General features: G+C 36.6%; 1 protein-coding gene across 1 annotated transcript; it reads left to right on the forward strand.

The window, feature by feature from the left end:
- The first annotated feature begins 1,705 nt into the window (after positions 1–1,705).
- Positions 1,706–8,700, forward strand: LOC113348955 (calmodulin-binding receptor-like cytoplasmic kinase 3). The gene is made up of 7 exons (XM_026592869.1): positions 1,706–2,366; positions 2,600–2,851; positions 3,516–3,796; positions 5,678–5,843; positions 5,929–6,018; positions 7,138–7,436; positions 8,252–8,700. The coding sequence occupies exons 1-7, from the start codon at positions 2,078–2,080 to the stop codon at positions 8,462–8,464; spliced, it is 1,590 nt and encodes a 529-aa protein (XP_026448654.1). The 5' UTR covers positions 1,706–2,077; the 3' UTR covers positions 8,465–8,700.
- The last annotated feature ends 11,969 nt before the right edge of the window (positions 8,701–20,669 follow it).

Genomic DNA, 20,669 nt, shown 5'->3' on the forward strand with positions numbered 1-20,669 from the left:
ATCATGAAGATGCGAAATTGGCCCTTGACCAAATGCCAAACATAATGCGTCATTTTGGCGCGATATTGGTCTTAAGCCAATCTACCTCTTACCAAGAAACAAAAGCTTTGGATGAAGCTTCATCTAAGTCCATGACGCATCATTTAGCATGCACCATGCTAAAACACGGGGTGTTACAGAACCTTTCTCTGAAAATCAATATGTTGAGTTTGGTTGGTTAGGTTAGTTGGAAAATTTCCCCCCTTAACCGAACTCTACTTTGCAAACACATATGTTGAGTTCGGTTTATTCGAGATTTTTTTCTCCTAACCAAACTTCACTTTGAGAATTCTTGTGTGGAGCTTGGTTTGGTCGAAAATTTATGTTGGAAACCGAACACCACTTAGTATAATCTAAAATAAAAGTTCGGCTATTTGTCTCGAAATCCGATAGCCGAGCAAAGCAAAAACTCCATTAAAGCAATATTTTGCTACATGCGTCTTCGGAAACGTTAGTGGAACTGCATTTCCAGATAAGTTCGGCTACATGTTTTTCAAATATTGTAGCCGAACTTGTTTGACTAAGCCGAAATCTGGGTTGCACAGACGCGGACGCGTAGTCGCGGACACGACACGACGCGGACGCGGACATGTATATACATATTTTATTTATATATACAATTATGTATTTATACAGCAAAGTCAAAGTGTTTTGATCCTAAAAATTAGAAAATAATGCTACATGTGTATAAATTTCAAAAGAAAAGGAGAGATCGTTTGTTTATACACGCCGAAGGTCAAGCAATCAATCACTATTAAACACATGGCACAATCAAAATGCATTCTTAGAACAACACATGCCCAACCAAGGGTATATGGGATATCATTTCCAATTAGAAAACCCTAATAAAGACTTAAATTATTGATCTAAATGTTTGTCTTTGTTTATTTAGTTAATAATAGTAAAAATAAAGGAAGAAGTTTAAATGAAAATGAAAAAAAAACTTTAAACCCGAGTCATCGCTGCCTCCAAACAAGACGCGCATGGGACGCACATATTGGTGCGTCGGACACGCGTCGTGTCAGCGTCAAACGCGCGTCCTGTGTCCGACGTGAGTCGGACGCGGACACGACTCAAAAAACGAAGCGTCCGTGCAACCCAGTCCGAAATCTACTTAATTTCTTTTCAAATTTAGGAAAGTTTTGGCCAATCCAACCAATATTAAAGAATACTCTAGGTTTAGGAGAGATGAAGGTTCTGATTCAGAGGAGTTATCATCACTCGAAGTCTCGAATCACTCAACTCATTTTTACCCATCTCAGAAAAAAAGTCTTTTTTCCATCTTCTCATTCTTCTTATAAAAAACCAATTTATTAATTTAACCTCCCTAATCACTAATTAATTTAACTTAATCATTCAACTAATTATTATACAAAATTAATCAAAAAGGGTACGTAAATATTTGGATAAAGAGTGATTAAAATTTAAATCATAATGTCTTATCTAAAGTCGTGTGGAAGCTCAGCTTGTTGTTAGGATTCTGACCAATTTCTTACCAAAAAATCAAAAACAGTCTTTCCAAGTTGTAAACTTTTTAGTTAAAAATAAATAAAATAAAAATGTCAGCAGTTTTATGCAGGAAAAAAAAAATCCCAAAAAAAGCGTTCTTTTAAAAGATGGCACCCATAAAGACATGTAGTCCCGTTTAATGTGCAATAAGACGGTGAAGTGTTACATCAGCTAACTTTGCTGTCCAGTGAGTCTCTCTTTTTCTCTCTCCTGCCTTGTTTGAAGGTTCATCTCTGTTTCAATGACTTTTCAATCTTTTACTTTCCTCCTCAACTATGCTCCACCTGGTCAGCCGCCACTAACCGGGAAGAAATTTGCTATTCCCCTTCTTCTCATTAGGGTTCCATTTTTTTTTCTGTCTAATGGATTTTAGCCCCGAATTTTACACTGAGAAATGATTTGGTTCTGCTGTATGTGTGATTTATTGGGATAGAATAGAATTTAGTCAAGTTTGAGATGGAAATGGCCGGCTACTGTATTTCTTGTAATGATTGAAGCAGATAAACCTTAAAATTGGGATTTTTTTCAGATGGGTGTAGTTGTATTGGTCTTTCTCTGTGTTTTAGTTATTCAGTTATTATTGAATCCTTTTGTAAATGGGTGGACAAAAGATTGCATTGCTAGTAAATTTACATATTCGAGGTCTTCAGACCAAGAAGACGTGTTTTACATTAATGGGAACAAAGTAGGAAAGGAGTCTTTCTGCAAAGCTCTTGAATACTGCTATCAAACTGTGATTTTATTTGATAGCATCTCCGGGGAAGAACCGGGAGGAGGAGGAGCTGGAAGGAAGCATTGTGACTTCAAAATTCCATCAGGTATATATTTCTATTGGTTTTTTTGAGTATTTGAGTGTGATTGTTCTAAGGTTGCTATGAATATGAAGTACAATATTTTAGTGTTTTGTAATGTGTATTAGATGACTAGTTGAGTTAGAATTACAGTGTCGATTTCATTAATTCATTGTTTTGGATTTTATAGTTGCATCATTTTTTGAGGTGGTAATCTGGTTGATCATATAGTGAATGTATCTTTGTGTCTGTGTTGGCAGGAGGTCTGCCTCAAAAGGGTAGGAGAAAGTTCTTGTTGGAATCAACAAGAGACATAGCCGCAGCTAATCAGGCCGATCAAAAGAAAACATCAGCCGAAGAAAAGCATAGTGGAAATACTTTGTTGACCACCAAAACAGTAGGGATGGCAGTAGCTGGGATGTTCCTTCTGTGTTGCAGTTTTATTTGTCCATGCTTTCGCTCAAGAAAGAAGGACATATCTGAAGTCGGCCTAACCAAAGACCATAGTACCAGTGAGTCGAAATTGCTAATTTTCCCCCTTTACAGTATTGCTTTTGTGTTGTATGCAGTATTGGTTTTACTGTCCGATAGAACATAGGGAGTACGTAAGTTGTTATATAATACTGTTTGACTCTGGAGCTGATTCACCTTATAGTAGGACATTGTATAGGCACATTACTTTCATCAGGAAATGAGCTTTCTACCAGGATATGATAACAAAAATTAATGTCAGTAGTCTTATTTCTTATTTCTGTATTAGCCAAGAACGCATCTGATATTTTACTGGAGTGGCTTCTGAAGCTAATGGATATATTTTTAGTGTAAACACTGATGGCAAAACTTTCAGTGTTTGGGTTGGTTTTGTTTAGAAATTAATTGTGAAAATGTTTTTTTTGGAGTTTTTCTTTTGACTGTTTAAAAGACGTAAATCTATTTGGAACAAATCTCATTTTTGTGTCTCCCTCTTTATTATTGTCAGCTACACTCTCTGCATAAATCTCAGATGTTTTCATGTTCGAAATTCCATTGCATCTTTTTATATGATCTTTAACCACTACTAGGTTACACTTCTTTTGCATATTTTGGTTGGTTTCATGCGATTCAACTCAACTTACACCAATTCAGATTCTTCTGTTCTCTAATGTAATTCTTCTTTTTTATCTGATGTGGCACTAGATTCAACATCCTCACTGGAAGGAAGTACTTCTTCTGAAAAACTACCAGGAAGCCCAGTTCGCATGCCAGCCAGCCCATTTAAAGTGCCACCTAGTCCTTCTCGATTCTCAATGTCACCCAAATCGAGTGAAATTGGATCTGTACACCTAAGCATGAGTCAGATAATAAAAGCTACACAAAACTTTTCCCCATCTCTACTGGTAGGTGAAGGAGGATTTGGAACTGTCTATAGGGCTCAGTTACAAGATGGTCCAGTTGTTGCTGTTAAACGTGCAAAGAAGGTATTTACCTGTTACATGATAAGTGCTTGTTGTCTTCCTCTTTATTGCTAGATTTTGGTATTCTTAAGTTTTCTGTATCTAGTGGAAACCGCTGCTAGTTTAACATAAGATAATGTTTGATATGCTAGACCTTCAAATCTCCAACCGTTTTAAGAGTAGGTTTAACAAAATCAATATATGGATTGAAAGTTCTTTAAACCAGCAGTGCAGTCAATACACACATGTCAACTTGAAATGTGACATTTTTCATAACCATCTTTTCTGATGCCGAAAATGTTAAGAAACAATCACACTTCTTATTAATCCCCCTTGCATTAAAACTGGTAAAAGCTAAAAAGGCATCGTTAAGGATATCAAGGAAGAAGTACTACACGTAGTAGGAGGTTGGGACATGTGAAAAAATTTCGAAATATTGTGTGCTAGAGTAAGTTGGTAGAAGAGCTGTCATAGTTTTAATCCTTTTCCTTTTTTACTGGAAATAGAGATAGGATTCTTAGATGGTCAAGATTTGCCAAAACCTGGAGCAGGTGCCAGTTCCCCCCCTTTTTTTTTGGTAAATCCAAATTGCATTAAAAGATAACTATAGAAAACTTTCTCCCTCTTTCTAGTTTACGCTTCGGTTTTCTAGCTGGAAAATTTCTAGGGTGCAACTGCACTCGTAGTATAAAGGATGGAAGCGCCGACATTACGATGTATCTTAAGAATGCTTACCATGTTCCCTTATTAGCTTGAATTCATGTTATAGTATTGCATATCAGACTCCATACTTAGTGGCGTAGAGTAAAGGACACCTCCTTGAATTTGAATGCATCCTCAATAAATCACAGTACAGGATGGGTGCTGTGGCAGTGGTCAGTTTTTCTGTAAAACAGGAACGAAATTTCCTTTGGCATTTTCTTCTCTGATTGTTCAGAGATATTCTACTACAGGACTATAGAATCTAAGCAACTTCGGCTTGGTGACTGTCACACATTCAGCAAGCCACAAGTCTGGCCTTGTATTCTGTTGTACTTGCAGGTTATCAATTGACCTTATTATTCCCTTCTGATCCTACTGCATTAGTAAATAGCTGAAAGGATCTAAGTGATGAAAGTCCTGGTACCATTTTGGACAAGATTTTATGTTAACATTTGTTTATTAAGAAATCCTCAATACTTTAGCAACCAAAACATATTATTTCTTATTTCACAGTCATGATAGCATGGAAGGATTTGTTGTTTGGAATGGAGATGTGTCCTTGTAGAGAGGGCAAAATTGATAAATTTGAAGTGCCAGATGTAGGCGACTTACTCATTTGAGCTTCAGGGGTATTGATGGAGAAGTAGTATGATGCATCTTTCTCCTATTTATCTATGTTGAAGAAATTAATAATACCAAAATGAGGTCTTTTTTGCTAGATCAGAAAGACAATTTTAGTGGTAGGAACGTGGACCATAGTGGTAATTGGTACTTAGTGATGTCAGTAGTGGGCAGAAGAACAGACAGCCTAGTAGATGGATCATCTAAGAAAAAGGCCCGACTGTTCTCTGTTTATATCAGCTCCACTGTTGTAAATTTTTGAAGGAACCACTTGTTTCGATTTAAGTAGAGAATTTGTCCAAAGAATCAGGTTCCTTCTTAAATAGTAATACCTATATAATTGTGAACTGGAACTTACTGTAGGAAGAGTTAAATGTGAAGTTAAGCAGCTCATTCTTTCCTATACTTCGTAAAGTCAATGTATTTATATGCAACCATAGTGTGCTGAAGAATCATGGTTCTAATGTTCTCTTCTAAGTTAAGGGCTGAAATAGTATCTTATTGTTTTTTGACCTGATCTTTCTCAGAACTTCGATTTCAAGTTTCAACTAATATTATATGACCTGATTCATGTTGAAACAGGAAAACCTTAACAGTTTACAAGCTGAATTCAGCAGTGAAGTTGAATTGCTATCGAAAATTGAACATCGAAATTTAGTTAGGTTACTTGGCTACATAGACAAAGGGAATGAGCGCATTATAATTACTGAGTTTGTCCCTAACGGTACTCTTAGGGAGCATCTGGATGGTGAGTTCTGTTCATCTGTAGGAATAAATACATTTTGAATTTTGATAGTCATGATTCAACATAGTTTACCATCTATGCTTTGCAGGTCAGCGTGGGAAAATACTAGATTTTTATCAGCGCCTAGAAATATCCATAGATATTGCTCATGCACTGGCCTATCTTCATCTTTATGCAGGTAATTTTGTTATCATATCTAATGAAAATATCATGGTAATAATGAGTCCTGTTTCCGAAAACAGTCAACTCAAAAAGGTGTCAAATATGGTCTATAGGAACTCATGTAGAGAGACTCTAGAGGAATTATTTGATAGATGTTGAAAGTCACTGATTCTTATGATAATCTTTGATGGTGAACTCTACACTAAAACTTCTGATATGATCTATTGGGGATATAAATAGTTATATCTCTAAGTGAAAGTAGTTCATGTCGTGTCCATTATGTTCTTTCAATTACTATTGCTTTGATGGGAAGAGCAATGTTACGCCAGAAGGTCAAACTTCTTATTGTAAAATTTGTTGAATTTTTAATGGGTTAGCAGTAATGCACAGTTAAGTTAAGGTAAACAGCACTAATAAGAGTCCTAGCTTAAGTTTGATTGAAGTTTTAGGTCATGTATCATAAGTGGCTTATGCTACAGCAAGCCCAAATTAGCTTAAGAATACCATGAAAGGGCATAATAAGTCTAGTGCAGGGTGTCTGTCCAACTTCTGTTTGTAAGATTGAAGGACACAAATCTAGTGAAGCATGACTCAAATCTCTTCTAGCCTTTTTCTTAAATTTTTGTTCGTCTACCAATCAAGTTTGAGGACATAGAATTAGAAGTTTTAAGGTCACGCATATTGATAGAATTATCTTTCTATATCTATACACAATTATATCTATCTGTATGATCTAATTTGTACCATTATGCATGAAGTTTAAAGTGAAGTTGTAATACATGTTAGTTCAGTTTCTTATATAGTTCAACAAGATCACCATTTTGCACAATAAAACCATAATCATGTTGAAGTCTAAGGGAATCATGATAAATAGCTGAACTGCGTACAAGATTGACCTCCTTCAAGTAGATAAATTTGGGGTATTTCTTTTAATTTTATATTATTTTGATGGAATTTTTAATTTTAATATTAGGGAGCATTATCTAATTTTTTTTGCATAACTTTCTCTACAAAAAAATAAAAAGTAGATATCATTTTAACTGTTTAAGTATTTTTTATGTCGATGTTCTTCTCATTCAGCTCAGTTTTATTTTGTAAAAACTTAACATTGTACCTTATTGTGCTATCTCAACAGAAAAGGAAATAATCCATCGAGACGTGAAGTCATCCAACATCTTGCTGACAGAAAACTTGAAGGCTAAGGTGGCTGATTTTGGCTTTGCAAGAGCTGGGCCACAAGAGGTTGAGAAAACACATATATCAACAAAAGTGAAAGGGACAGCAGGCTACCTCGACCCTGAGTACCTGAGGACCTATCAACTCACCACCAAGAGCGATGTATTTTCATTTGGAGTTTTGCTCATAGAAATTCTTACTGGACGTAGACCAGTTGAGATGAGAAGGGCTGCTGATGAAAGGATCACAATTAGATGGGTAAGCATTTTCTTCCTTATGTTGCCTAAGTAAACTTTTGTAAAATGTTATGCTTCCCTTTGTCCTAGATAAGGGGATATCTGAAATCATCGACACAGTTAGGGGAGAGAATATGACTGTGGATTGGCGTATGTACTGCGTACAGTTCAGATGATATCTTTGCCTCTCCATAGAGCTAACTTGAAGATGATCACTGGCAGAAATTTCATGAGGAATATCATACTCAATTTGTTCGTTGAAGTTCACTAGAAGTTAGCTCATTCTAAAATTAAATTTGTAACCTTGTCGTCTAATGATTAGATGTGAAAGAACTCATTGATTCAAAGGATGGAGGGTTGGGTCTTTTAGGATGAATTATCTTTTTGGGGATCATCTACACTATGAGTAGAACATTTCCAAACAAAAATTAGCTCTTATTGCGGTTCCTAGAGGTCCAACGTCCTAAAACAACAACTCAGATATTCAGCCCTTATTGCGTATCTAGTCAAAGGTCAGATAGGTAAATGAAATCTAGCCAGATGATGATCATGAATAAGTTTCCAATGCACAAGTGTTTAGCTTGCTGGACCTTGTACCCTATCTTGCATTGTGTTCTCTGATTGCATGAACCTTCTCTATGCATGGTTACATCAGTGAATAATTTATACCCATACAAATTTAGTTGGAACTGCTCGTCTCCTGAAAGTACTAGTGTACTACCGACATAGCTGAGATGGTTCCATTTGTATTTTTATTTTTTAAAATGTGTATCCATACATAATGAAGTAGGTAGGTTATAGTCCAGTGATTGATGCCAAAGTGGCTAATATGTGCAGGCTTTCAAAAACTACAAAGCTGGAAAACTGGTGGAGATGTTGGATCCCTCAATGACTGAAGCTGTACACGTTGAGATTTTGTCGAAAATGTTTTCTCTGGCTTTCCAGTGTGCAGCACCTACACGGAGAGACCGGCCTAATATGAAAGAAGCTGGAGAGCAATTATGGGAAATCAGGATGAACTACCTGAAGAGTGGTAAGAGAGGAGGGTGATTTTGTACTTAAGGTGGTCAATTTGTCAGCTTGACCATTTTCAGTTCTACAACGGCTGAAACAAAATTATAGAAACCAACTAAAAAAGAAAGCAGAATTTTTGTTTAAACTTTGATTGTTTGTACCATGGTCATCTAACCTCTCTGGATGAGCTACATTGTAATATAGTACACCTTCACACCTCCTTTCTATGGGTCATGGCTTATAGGTGTTTTTTTTTTCTTTTCATTTTTTAACCCAACTGACTCGTCTAAATGCATTTGATTCAAAAATATCTAATAGTAAAGTTACGGAAAACTTTTGAATCCAGTTAGATATATGCCCAACTGGAATCCGCATGAGAATTTACTGTGCGAAAGATTGGCTGAAGTATTCAGTGGTCATTGTTAGAGGTTTACCACTCACGCACTAAGCAGCTGGTACAGCAAAATTAGCAGGGAAATGCAAAGGTGCCAAAACGTCTGCAGAACATATATTATACGAGTGACTCCCATAGTTGACACAACCCATAACTTGAAGATTGTTATAGGGCCTTGGATTTATGCCTATGCGGCCCATCTATATGTAACTAGGGATTACTTCCAAGCCTATAAATAGAGATTTAAATTTATGTGTGTTTTCTCTTTGCTAGGAAAAATAATCCAATGAAGGAATAGAAAATGGGGAAATTAGGGGGAGACCCCCACAAAAAAAATAATTTATTGTCAGGTCCACAATTAATTTTGGATACCATGACACCCATAAATATTTCTGTGACACCCATAATTATCCGAAATTATTCAAACCTGTCTGCATGACGGTTTATGCATCCACATGACGTGTTATGCATACTGTTTTTTCAGGGATAACTCGTTATGCATCCTAAATTTTCAGGGGTATAATTGGCAACGCAACTTGGATATAACATATCTAAAAATCCGCGCCTTGGAATTTTACAAATTTTATATCGTTGAAAATCTTTTAAAGAGAGCTACGCAACGAGTACAAACAACAATATCAAATTTTTGTTTTTCACGAAAAAATCGGAGGTGGTCATCGTTTTAGTGAAAATTTTCGAAAACTGACTGCATATTCATTATGCAGCCTCCAAAAAGATGCATAACGAATTATGCAACCATTTTTTCGACTGCATAACAAGTTATGTATCTGCATAACAAAGCTATGCATTTATAACAAGTTATGTAGCCATTGTTTTGGTTGATTTTAGTTCGTATAGAAAAAATTGATGCATAATGCGTTATGCATCCATATTTAAATGATGCATATCAGGTTATGCATCCATTTTCTCGATGCATAAAAGATTATGCAACAATTTTCTCGATGCATAATGCATTATGCAGTCATATTTCCGGATGCATAACAGGTTATGCATCCACTTTCATGACTGTATAACATGTTATGCAGATATTATTATAGGTGCATAACAAGTTATGCAACCTTGTTTTTTTTGTTGGTTTCAATACTAAGAAAAAGTTATCTGCATAACGTAGATATTATTTCCTTCATCAAACCACTCATCTCTACTCATTTAATAGTTTGTAAACATTCATCCTTAAAAGTGCGTGGCAACCATTTACAGTCCGTGCAAAATTTAACACCAAATTCAATAAACAAGTACTACACTGTAAAAAAAAGGGTCTCCTGCTGCTTACGTTTGATGATGAAATCGCGTTGCATATAGCGATAGATAATGAACGGTGGAGTTTTGCACAAGAGCTTGTGAAACTCATGACCCCTGAAACCCAGGAAATGAAGGATAACGCAAATTGTACAGAACTTCATGGAGCTGCCTTATATGGAAATGTCAAAACTGCCGAGGCAATAGTAAGAAAGAATCCAAAACTTATCCAGATGGGCGATGATAAAGACCTAATACCACTCCAAACTGCTATTATATATATTTCAACTGGACAAAAAGAGACGTTAAGTATCTTTAATATGTGACTAAGCCTGAACACCCAAGTCCATTATCTGATACATATGGTGTTGAGATGTTGTGAAAGTGCAATCGAATACGGATTCTACGGTGTGTTGGAAAAACTAATAGTCAAAAAAACCTGCAGACCAACAATCTCTCACTGCATCCATAACTAGCAGACTCCATTTGAGCACCACAATCAGTTCATTCTTCCCCTAACTCCAACAACATCTCAGCACAAACACTACCAAATCTACAATTTAAAATCAAAGAAAACCCATCTATTCATTTCTCAATTACCTGCAACAAAAACCCCATTCCTTGTTCAATTTCAGATTCTCCAAAACCTCCATCAATCTCTCGAATCTTCTCATATAACGTCGAATCAGAACTAAGCCATCTTTGTAACATATCCAATGATCTTTACAAGCTACAATTTGAACTCGTAGAGAAACCCACTCTTTCTGCAATATCAAATCCTCTTTCTTCCATCTCAAATTCAGTAGCAGCACCAGTTTCGTTATTCACTCATCATCAACAACTGATAATCATCTTCCTGTTCTTCTCGGAAAATTGCAAATCCAACCACTGATTTCTCGAATTGAACCATAACCCAACTTCCTGGATCTCTCTAGCCTCACAATAATCCTCTTAACCTCTTCCATCTTCTCCTTCATGGCATCAGATTACTCTCTCAATCGAGTTGAATCTTGTCCGATAAATTTAGACCTAGCTTTCAGAAATGGAGTACAAATATCGTCTAGGTTAAATTTCTTCCTAATCTTCTCTGATTTCACTCAATAATCCATGAAACGGACTCCATATTTGATCAACAAAAACCTTTCCTTGATTAAAAGAGAAGACGAAGGAGAGGAAGCCACGGGAAAAAAGAAAAAAAAAGAAGAAGGGGAGAAATAGTTTTCAAAAATATATGGTGTGAGAAAAAGTTAACCCCTGAAAATGGGTGCGCGCCTGAAGAATTCCTCCTATGGGTTTCACAGTGTCCAAAATCTGAAAATGGGTGTGGTAGTAGTTTTCACGTATAAAATTACATTCAAACATTAAGAAGGCTTGGTGGTACATTTAGCCATTCACCTAAGTTTTTAACAATTCTAATGTATTTAGCTGCAACATGAGATACAATAGTAAAATTCCTTTTAAGAAATTCAACCTTAGCTTAACTGAATCCATTAAATAAATGATGACATTCATCTAAAATGGTACCATTAAACCAACAAAGCTAGTTATTATTAAAGTTTAAATAATCTACTAGTGGCTTTGCATCACTGATGAGACAGACTCTATGTTTGTTCAGAGATTGCGCCCATTTTCCAGCTTCAAGTAAAGCATGACTCTTGGCCTCCTCAGCGTTCCTCGCTATTCCATGAATGAGTTTGCACCCAATAAAGGTACCTGAAAAGTCATACATCACAAGTCCAACACCAGACGGATTACGAAAATGTTGTACATCTCCTACTTCCTTCCCCCACTATTTTCCCCGCCTATGTGTCAAACATTTGTTGGTTAAATACAATAATAATGAGACCCCTTTCTAACCTCAATCCAGGGATCAAGGGTTAAGAATGAGGACATCTAATGGGGGAAGGGAGCGGGGGAAATGTAGCACTTCCGGAAAGATTAGTATCTTTGTCATGGGAAGCCATCACAATCGACTAAGACACATTTAGTAGGTAGTAGATCCCTTAAAATATCATTGAAGTTCCTATTCACAAGTTGATTATTCACATTATTAATAGATGAGATTATAGGATTAAGAAATTCAGCGGAGTTTACAACTAGCTTAAAAGCATTTTCTCCGTGCTAAGATATTTAAAGGACTCTATTGTTGGGACTTTAGGGGAGAGAGAATTTGGGGGCTTAAAATACTAAGTGAAACCCAAATGTTATAGGGGGAGATCAGATGTATGTAAAAGTTTAAAAATACCCTCTATAATTTTAATTTATCCCCATTCTACCCTCTCATTAACTTCCTAATCTAATTAAAAAAAAAAAACTGAAAAACGGAAAAATCATTAAAAGAAAAAACCGTAGCCCCCATTCCTTCTTATTCTCCCCCTCCTCCTTCTTCTTCTTCTTCTTCTCATATTCTTTTTTCATTTTTCTTCTTTTCTTCTTCCATTCTTCGTTTTCCAACGATTAATCGTCGATTCAAAAAAAATTCTTCGTCGATTAAACTCATTCTATAAAACCATGAAACCTAAGGAACATTTAGTCCAATCTTCGTCGAATCAACCACCCACTGAAGCAGAGAAACCAACTTCATCAAATGAAGTAGAAACTGAAGATCAAGAAGAAATGAATGAAGGAGATGCAGCAGCCGCCGCGAGTCCTGATATGACAGCAATAAGGTATGAATTTCAAAACCCACTCTTTATCTAAGCGTTTGACTGATTATTCTGTTGGTTTTGAGAATTTTAGGTCTGAAAAAAAAAGTTTCTGAAACTGATTACGGCTAGGAGCTCTTTTATTCCCATCCATTTATATGTTACACGGTTGGGATATGGTTAAACACCCAACCGTTTGTCTGATTTACGGTTGGGATATCTTTGAACTCCCAGCCGTAATACATGCGTTGCATACGAGATTCAGAAATCCTATCCGCAATAAGTTTTATACGGCTAGGTTATTCCTAGCCATATATTCTCATGTGTTCGAATTTTTTTAGCGGTAATAGTTACGTCTAGCTCCTTCTGTTCGAAACTGTGGTTCCTGACCGTCATATTAAGTTTCCCAGCCGTTTATAAATTACGACTTGGAATTTCCTAGCCGTATATAGTCATATGCTGAATATCAAACCAGTTGTATATACACGTATAGGTGTTCCCATCCGTTATTTGTATTTCGGATGGATCGCTAATTTAGTTTCTCAGCCGTTTTCGCTTTACGGATTAGAGTTTCCTAGACGTTTGTTTTACGGATAAATCGATTACTAATTTTCCCATTTGTTATGTTTGTTGCGTCTTGGTTTATCCAATTATCCTAGCCGTTTTAGTTGTTACGGTTTGGTTGTGTTAAAATATCCCAGCCGTTTTTGCTTATATACTTTGGGTTTTTGGCTTTGAATAGAGGAAAAGAAAAGAAGAAGAAAAGATCACAAGAAGTAACACCTCGTAGTGACCCGACTCCGCAACCTCGTCATGCAAAATCATTGGGTGCAAACGCAAGGAATGTAAGTGCAATTGTGGCTGCTGGAGATGGAGATGGTGGAGATGCAAGTGGATTTGTGGATGTTGGAGATGGAGATGGAGGTGTTGGAGATGGAGGTGTTGGAGATGAAAGTGTAATTGTGGATGTAGGTGGTGGAGATGCAAGTGTAGTTGTGGCTGCTGGAGATGGAAGTGAAGTTGGCAGTTCTAGTGGTGCTGCTCTTGATAAAGGTAAAGCAGTGGCTAAGAATGACAAGAAGGATGGAAAGAAGAAGTATCCACCAAAGGATAATGCAAGAGACATCATTGATGCCATGGAGTTTTTACCTAAAAAGAAGAATGGGAGACCTTGGGGTTCGCCAAGAGATCGTTCCGTCTTGATTGGTTAGGAGTCATCATAGGCTACTAGAGTCTGTGCCGCAAAGGTAATAAATCAAATTTAATATATGTTGTTTTCAGTTTATTGTGGATATTCAATCGTAACAACCAAAATTTTATATTATTTGTAGTTTCCTGATAAAGCGGTTCCTAAACTAAAGCACCAACAACCAAGGTTTTGGCCGTTGGAGGGTGAGCATCCAGAGCATCCAGATGTGGTAGCTTTGGTAAAAGCTTTGGGGTTATGGTCCGGAATCGAGGCGCTGTAGAAGTCGTATGATTTTGTGACAGTTTGTACTTTTAGAGAAAGATTCTGGCTCGAAACCATGAGTTTCCAACTCCTATTCGGAGAGATGACTATGACTCCAGATGATGTGAAGGAAATCAACGGTCTTTCTTTTGAAGTAAAGGTTGTGTATGAGGGTTTCAACAGTACTCTACCTTATGAAGAGCTTTATGTTTTGGCTAATCAATGTCTTGGATGGAGCAAAGATCAAGCGGAAGAAGAGTTTGGGATTGGTTATGGAGCCCCTCCCAGAGCTAAAAGGGAAATTAGAGAAGCGGGCGAAGATTATGAAACAATTAATAAGTCAAGGAAGATTAACCTGGTTCGTCTGAGGGAGCAGTTTGAAGATTCTGACCGTAAGACCAGGAATGGACAGATCGTGATGGACGAAGAAAGAGCTAGACATACGGCTATAGCTTACTTGTTGCACGCTCTTGGGACCGTCTTTTTTCCAGATTTCTCAGGAAATAAGGTCAATGCTTGTTCTTTGCAGTGGTTGAAGACTCTCAGTCGCGATCCGGAAAAAAAAGAGGTTCCTAGGTACTCGTGGGGCACCGCCCTCCTTTCTAGTGTGATGGATAATCTTTGCAAAGCTTCTAGGTGGAACATAACACAAATTACGGGTTGTGTTGCTCTTATCCAGGCATATTTTTGTGTTAATATAACAAATGTTGGTTTATTTTACTTTTATTTTACTTTTCTGTTAATTGATTAATTTTTGTTCCGTAGTCATGGGTTTACGACCATTTCAAATTCTTGAGGCCTACTCAGGATAAAAAATGGCCTCTAGAAAAACCTACAGGAGGAAGATACCCCTTTAACGGGACCCAACACAAGGATAAGGAGAACGAAATGGTCGAAATGAGGATAAAATTGGATGCTTTGACAACTGATGATGTGAACTTTGATCCATATTTGAAACTTGATGCGGATGGAGATGAGGAATTTGGTGATAGAGTATTTTCTAATGTGGCGACCTATACGGGACCTTTGTTTAATTCAATCGGGTTCGTCATTTTGGATCCTCGTAGAACGCTCCGCCAATTAGGTTTTGCCCAGAAAATTTTACCTTAAGAATCTCGTTTTCCACTGAGCGTAGCCAACTCCATATTTAAAGACAAAGATGTTAGATTGAAGTATGCAACTGCAATAGCTCTGTCGGTCGAAGATTGGAATGCTCGTTCCCAACCAGCAAACCAAATGAGTAGAAGAGCTCTTGAAGCTGCTCATGGGACATCCGAAGTGGATGCCAATTAAATGAAATGATATCAAGAATGGGCTCATCCTTATGTGGAAAATTTGGATCCCGAGGCGCAGAGATATTTGAAGAAAGCGGCGAAAGAGAGTTCAAAATCAGCGTACGAGATAAATGAACAAAATGAATGGGAGAAGATGGTGGTACGTATACTACTAATTATGTTTATAAATGTTTTTTTTTTGTTGATTACCTATGAATAAGTTTATTTGATATAAAAAATAGGTTGAACGAGTTAATTGGGTGTCCAAGGACATCACCTGTATGATTGATTCGAGTGAGTAGTTAACCGTCCCTGAACTGAGATTACGTCGAATCGAGTCCAAGGCATAATACTCCATGAGAAATGAGGTTTATATCCTCAAGAAGATGATCGATCAAGGATAAATAAGAGGTCTAGTTATCCTTCTTCTAGCGACGACTCGGATACTCCCTCCCGTGAGAAAGCTCCATCAAAGCAAGGAAAAGGCGGCAAAAAAGGAGGCCGTGCTGGAACAAGTGCTCAAGCTGGATCAAGTGCTCGAGGTGGAAAAAAAGAAGGCCGTGGTGGAACAAGTGCTGCTCGAGGTGGACGTGGTGGAGGTAAAAAGGCTCCCAATCAAGCTGGTAAGGGAAAAGGAGGTAAAAAGGCTAGAGTTGTAGAACCAGTTGTTGAACATGACGATTTGGATGACTTTTTACAAGAGTCTTCTGGGGAGGAATCAAGTGAATGACAATCTACTCGCTTTTTTCATGAATATTTTGTTATCTAAGCCTTTGACATTTTACTGTTTTCGTTCTTTGGTTAAGGATTGAGATGGATGGATTTTTATAACTTCGCATTTACGAATTAATGTTAGTCTTTCAACATCATTGTGTTTAATATTGTTTTTTTCAGGCATTTTCGGCTAGGTCGTAACTTCACAAAACCTAGCCGAAAATTCCTATAAATGTTGAAAAATAAGCTTTCATAGCCGTAAAACTGAAAACGGTTAGAAACTGCCAGCCGTAAGTTCCCTTATGGTCAGGAAACCTATCCGCATGCTGTTTACGGTTGGGAAAAACATAGCCGTTTTTTGGTCTATATTACCTGAACTACAATGACTCATGTTTTCGGATAGGTGTCCAAGCCGTGCCATAATGACGGTTAGGTTCTATATCCGTGAATGTGTTTACGTCTTGGTCGACCTAGACAGTTCCTAGCCGTTACACAGGTTACGGTTCGGAAACCCATCTGTAGCCGCTAACGGTTAGGACTTTCCCAGCTGTATAGTATTCTGGTAAACCACAAAAAAAGGCTCTTAGAAACGGCTACATATCCATGCCGTAATTCCCTCCACGGACAAGAATCCCATCCGTTTATCTGACTAAAGCAAAAAATCAGGTTTACGGCCAGGAACCCCAACCGTAACTCTGGCAGACCACCAACTCTGCAGGTCATATGGTATTACGGCTGGGTATGCCTTGAATTTCCCAGCCGTAAGTATCTAAAATTTCACTTGTACCACTTCAAATTGGCTAGTTTTTTGAATTTTGAAAAATATATCCGTTGGAAGACTGATCTATAGAAGGTACAAACTCATTTAAACTTGAAATAATTCAACTACCTCTATATAACCACCCATTCCAAATCAAAATCACACCTTCTACATCAATATTCTCTACCAGAACTCCAACAAACTCAATACAATGTACTCCCAACTTCACATTGGAAGAAGACTTATCTCTTTGCAAAAATTTTATATTATGCTATCCAAAGAAGGGAGATGAACGAAAGAAACGTGGTTTACCAAGTCAATCGTATTGGAGTAATATTTTCGAGAATTTTTGTAGTGAAACAGGTAACACTAACAATCGCGATGGGGTTGAATTGTATCTTCGATTTTCAGACATACACAAAAAAAGTGGAAGAATATATGGCTCTACGTCGTATGTGCAACCAACTTCGACTTAGAGGTGAGACTGAGAGAGAAGTCGCAGCTCAAGCTAAGAAATAATGGAGAAAATGGAAAGGTTATGATTTCAATTTGGAAGCTCAATTCGCCATCATCAAAGACTTCTTAATACATCGAAAGGGATGTTATTAAAACCATCTTTGTAATAGGGATATATCAAGCATTTAATGAGTCTTATTATGATATAGTTAGTGAATATATTAGTAATTTTCAGTCGTATTAAGAATTCATGTTGAATCACAAAAATCCTCAACTTTCAAATCTAATTACGGCCGGGAATGTTTTGTAAACCCATCCGTTTTGCAGACTCAGGTTATTCAGGGAAGAATAACGGCCAGAAGTTCATAAATTCCTGTCCGTTTTATGTAATTGCGGCTGGGAGTTCCTTATTTCCCAACCGTTTTCTGCTGTTATGTCTGGGAATTTATAATATCCCAACCGTTGTGTTTATTATCGGCCAGGTCGACAAGTTTATCCAGCCGTTATGGCAAAAAATACCAGATTTTTTTCCAAATTTTCGACGGATTTGAACTGATAAAATTGATGTGGGGAGTTGATTATAAGGTTATCTTGAGTTTTGTGATAAAGGATTTCGTTATTTGTCTTCAAAATTTGTCAAAAATTTTGTCAAATTTTTTCACCAAAATCACCATTTTCCCTTCTTTAAAACTTAAAAATATCATGTTTTGATTTGTATAGATTAATGTTTTCATTAGCCTAATCGATTCACTAAGAATGATTGTTAGCTTAATCAATTTAATTAAGGGTAGATTAGACATTAGAGAAAAATATAGATAAGGGGTCATATAGGTTGTTATTTCATGACCCCAAAAAACCCCTAAAAACCCACCCTTTTAAGCCTGAACAATAGGATTCTATTTAAAAGCTTTATTTTGAAAGATGTGAAAACATCTTTCTCTCCATATAGACGATTGTGAATACTGCCAGGGCCTTGTCCTTTAGATGAGTAACATATAGTCATTGGATAATCCAATCTCTAATATTGAGATTCCTGTTGCAGTCTTGTGTAATAAGATTACTATAAGGTGTTGCAGACCATACACATCTCGCAAAAGCACAATGCATAATAATATATTCAGCACACCAACCCCTAAATTACACATATAACAAGTAGAATCATGATTATTTTATCTACATTTTATCTATTAAGGAGCAACCTAGACGGCTGAGTATTTTCATGACACTTTCGTAAAAAAATTTAAACTTTAAGAAGAATATTTAACCTCCACAAATCTTTATAGATAAAAGTGTTAGGGTTAGCACTATGCATGAATGCAGCATAACCAGAAATGACCTTATAAGACGATTTAAACAAAAGCAAACCATTTTTACCATATGACCAAATAAGTCTATCATGACAAACATAGGAGGTTCTCAAACTAAGAATTTTCCGAGCATTATGACCATCTCAACTTTCCAGGTATTAGTGTCTTTGTCTATAAAATTAGAAACAAAGTAGTTTGGATTAGGTTCAGCTACATGAAGAGGTCGAGTGGCATTAGGAAACCAATTGTCTTGAAAGGCTAATATGTTATCACTATTTCTAAAGCTCCAAACCTCCTAGTGAGAGTTATTCCTAATAAAATATAGACATCTAGCTATACTTTTCCAAACATAAGAACCATCTTTTTTAGAAAAAAATAATTTTTTTGACACGATAAGCAGTGATTAAAGGGCTCCTAACCCAAAAAAAAAAAAATAAAGAAAGAAAGAAAGAAAAAAATAAAACAGCATGTTATTGAGCACTAGATTATAACCAATTACAACCGATAGTATATCTTCCCACTAATGTCATCAAGCAAGATCTGATTAAACTCCTCACCCAGACTCCTCCAATCAAGTTTCTCAAAAGTATATGGTGGGTAAAAACCAGCCAGCCAATCTGCAGCCCGATTAGTCTCTCTATAGATTTCAAACTTTATCCACTCAAATTGCTTCTTCAAATTGCAAATATGGCTATTAAGTAACATAATTGCAGCCATAAAATCCCTCCCCAAATGATCTCTCCTACATCCGATAGAAACAGCAGCCATTGAACCAATTTCAACCCACTGAAGTTCATGCCCCAACACAGAAATGGCCATACCAGACACTGAAATAGCCATCAGACAAACACCAGGCCTATCTACAATACAACTTCATTGAATTAATCCACGATAAATTAATAATTTCGCTAAAATAATATTTTTTGCCAATCCCAACTTGGTCTAGTGTGCTAAATTAATAACACCACTAAATTTATAAGGTAATAAAATTTTATGTTTCCAATAGGGTCCAGCTAATATATAAATTAATAATCAGAATAATAATGCTACACTATGGTGTCTCATTTGAATATGAATTCAAAGTTGTTTGTTTCCTGTTCACAATTGTATAACATTGGCAAACATAAAATGACATGAGACTATAGGGAAGGATGGTGGGTTGGCTCTTTTGTAGAAAGATGGATTAGGTGTCAAAATTTTGCATACATCCAGTGATATGATGCATTTAACCATTTGTTCTCAATTACAAGAAAAAAGATGGATGCTTTCTTGCTTGTATGGTTATCATCACAAAAAAGAAAGGGAAGAGCAATGGAAATTCATTCAGAAACTTGGAGAAAATCTTTCAACCCCTTGGGTCATTTTGAGAAATCTCAACATTACCCTACACACTTTTCAAAATCAAAGTTTCAGCACCAATTTCTTCTCCTTCTTATAGAATTTTTCATGACACCATAGATCACCATAGTCTAAGAGGTATTCCTTTCATTGTCTCTCCATTCACCTAGTCAAATCAAAGAAATTAAAGAAGAATGTCAGAACCAGAATTGACATAGCCCTGGCAAATAATAACTGGATCATTACCTATCCCAATTCAGTTATAAATATCCTCCCCTCACATGAATATGACCATGCCCCTATACTTCTACACACTCAATCAACACCCAAGCAAAACCAAAGAGTTCAAAGATTATATTAAGTCTGGATCTCACATTCCACCTGCAAAGAAGTGATTGAAGAAACTTGGAATAGTAATGAGAACAACAACATGAATGTTACAGAAAAACTATATGCAACAACAAAAGCTCTGGGAAATTGGAGTCACCATGTTTTTGGTCATGTCAACACAGAAATTAAAAAGATTCAGAACAAATTCAAGATAAAAATAAAGTAACCAAGATATTGATACAATCAAAGTTCTGGAAACAGAGTTAAATTCTTTGTATGATAAGAAAAGCAGCAATTCAATATCAACAAGAAA

The sequence above is a fragment of the Papaver somniferum genome, chromosome 2, assembly GCF_003573695.1.
Source record: "Papaver somniferum cultivar HN1 chromosome 2, ASM357369v1, whole genome shotgun sequence".
NCBI lineage: Eukaryota > Viridiplantae > Streptophyta > Magnoliopsida > Ranunculales > Papaveraceae > Papaver > Papaver somniferum.

Excerpts from the sequence above, each read along its gene's own strand:
- LOC113348955 (XM_026592869.1), top strand. The coding sequence starts at position 2,078 with ATGGGTGTAGTTGTATTGGTCTTTCTCTGTGTTTTAGTTATTCAGTTA. Across the intron at positions 3,797-5,677 it reads CTGTTAAACGTGCAAAGAAG|GAAAACCTTAACAGTTTACA; the intron begins GTATTTACCTGT and ends ATGTTGAAACAG. Across the intron at positions 6,019-7,137 it reads CTATCTTCATCTTTATGCAG|AAAAGGAAATAATCCATCGA; the intron begins GTAATTTTGTTA and ends CTATCTCAACAG.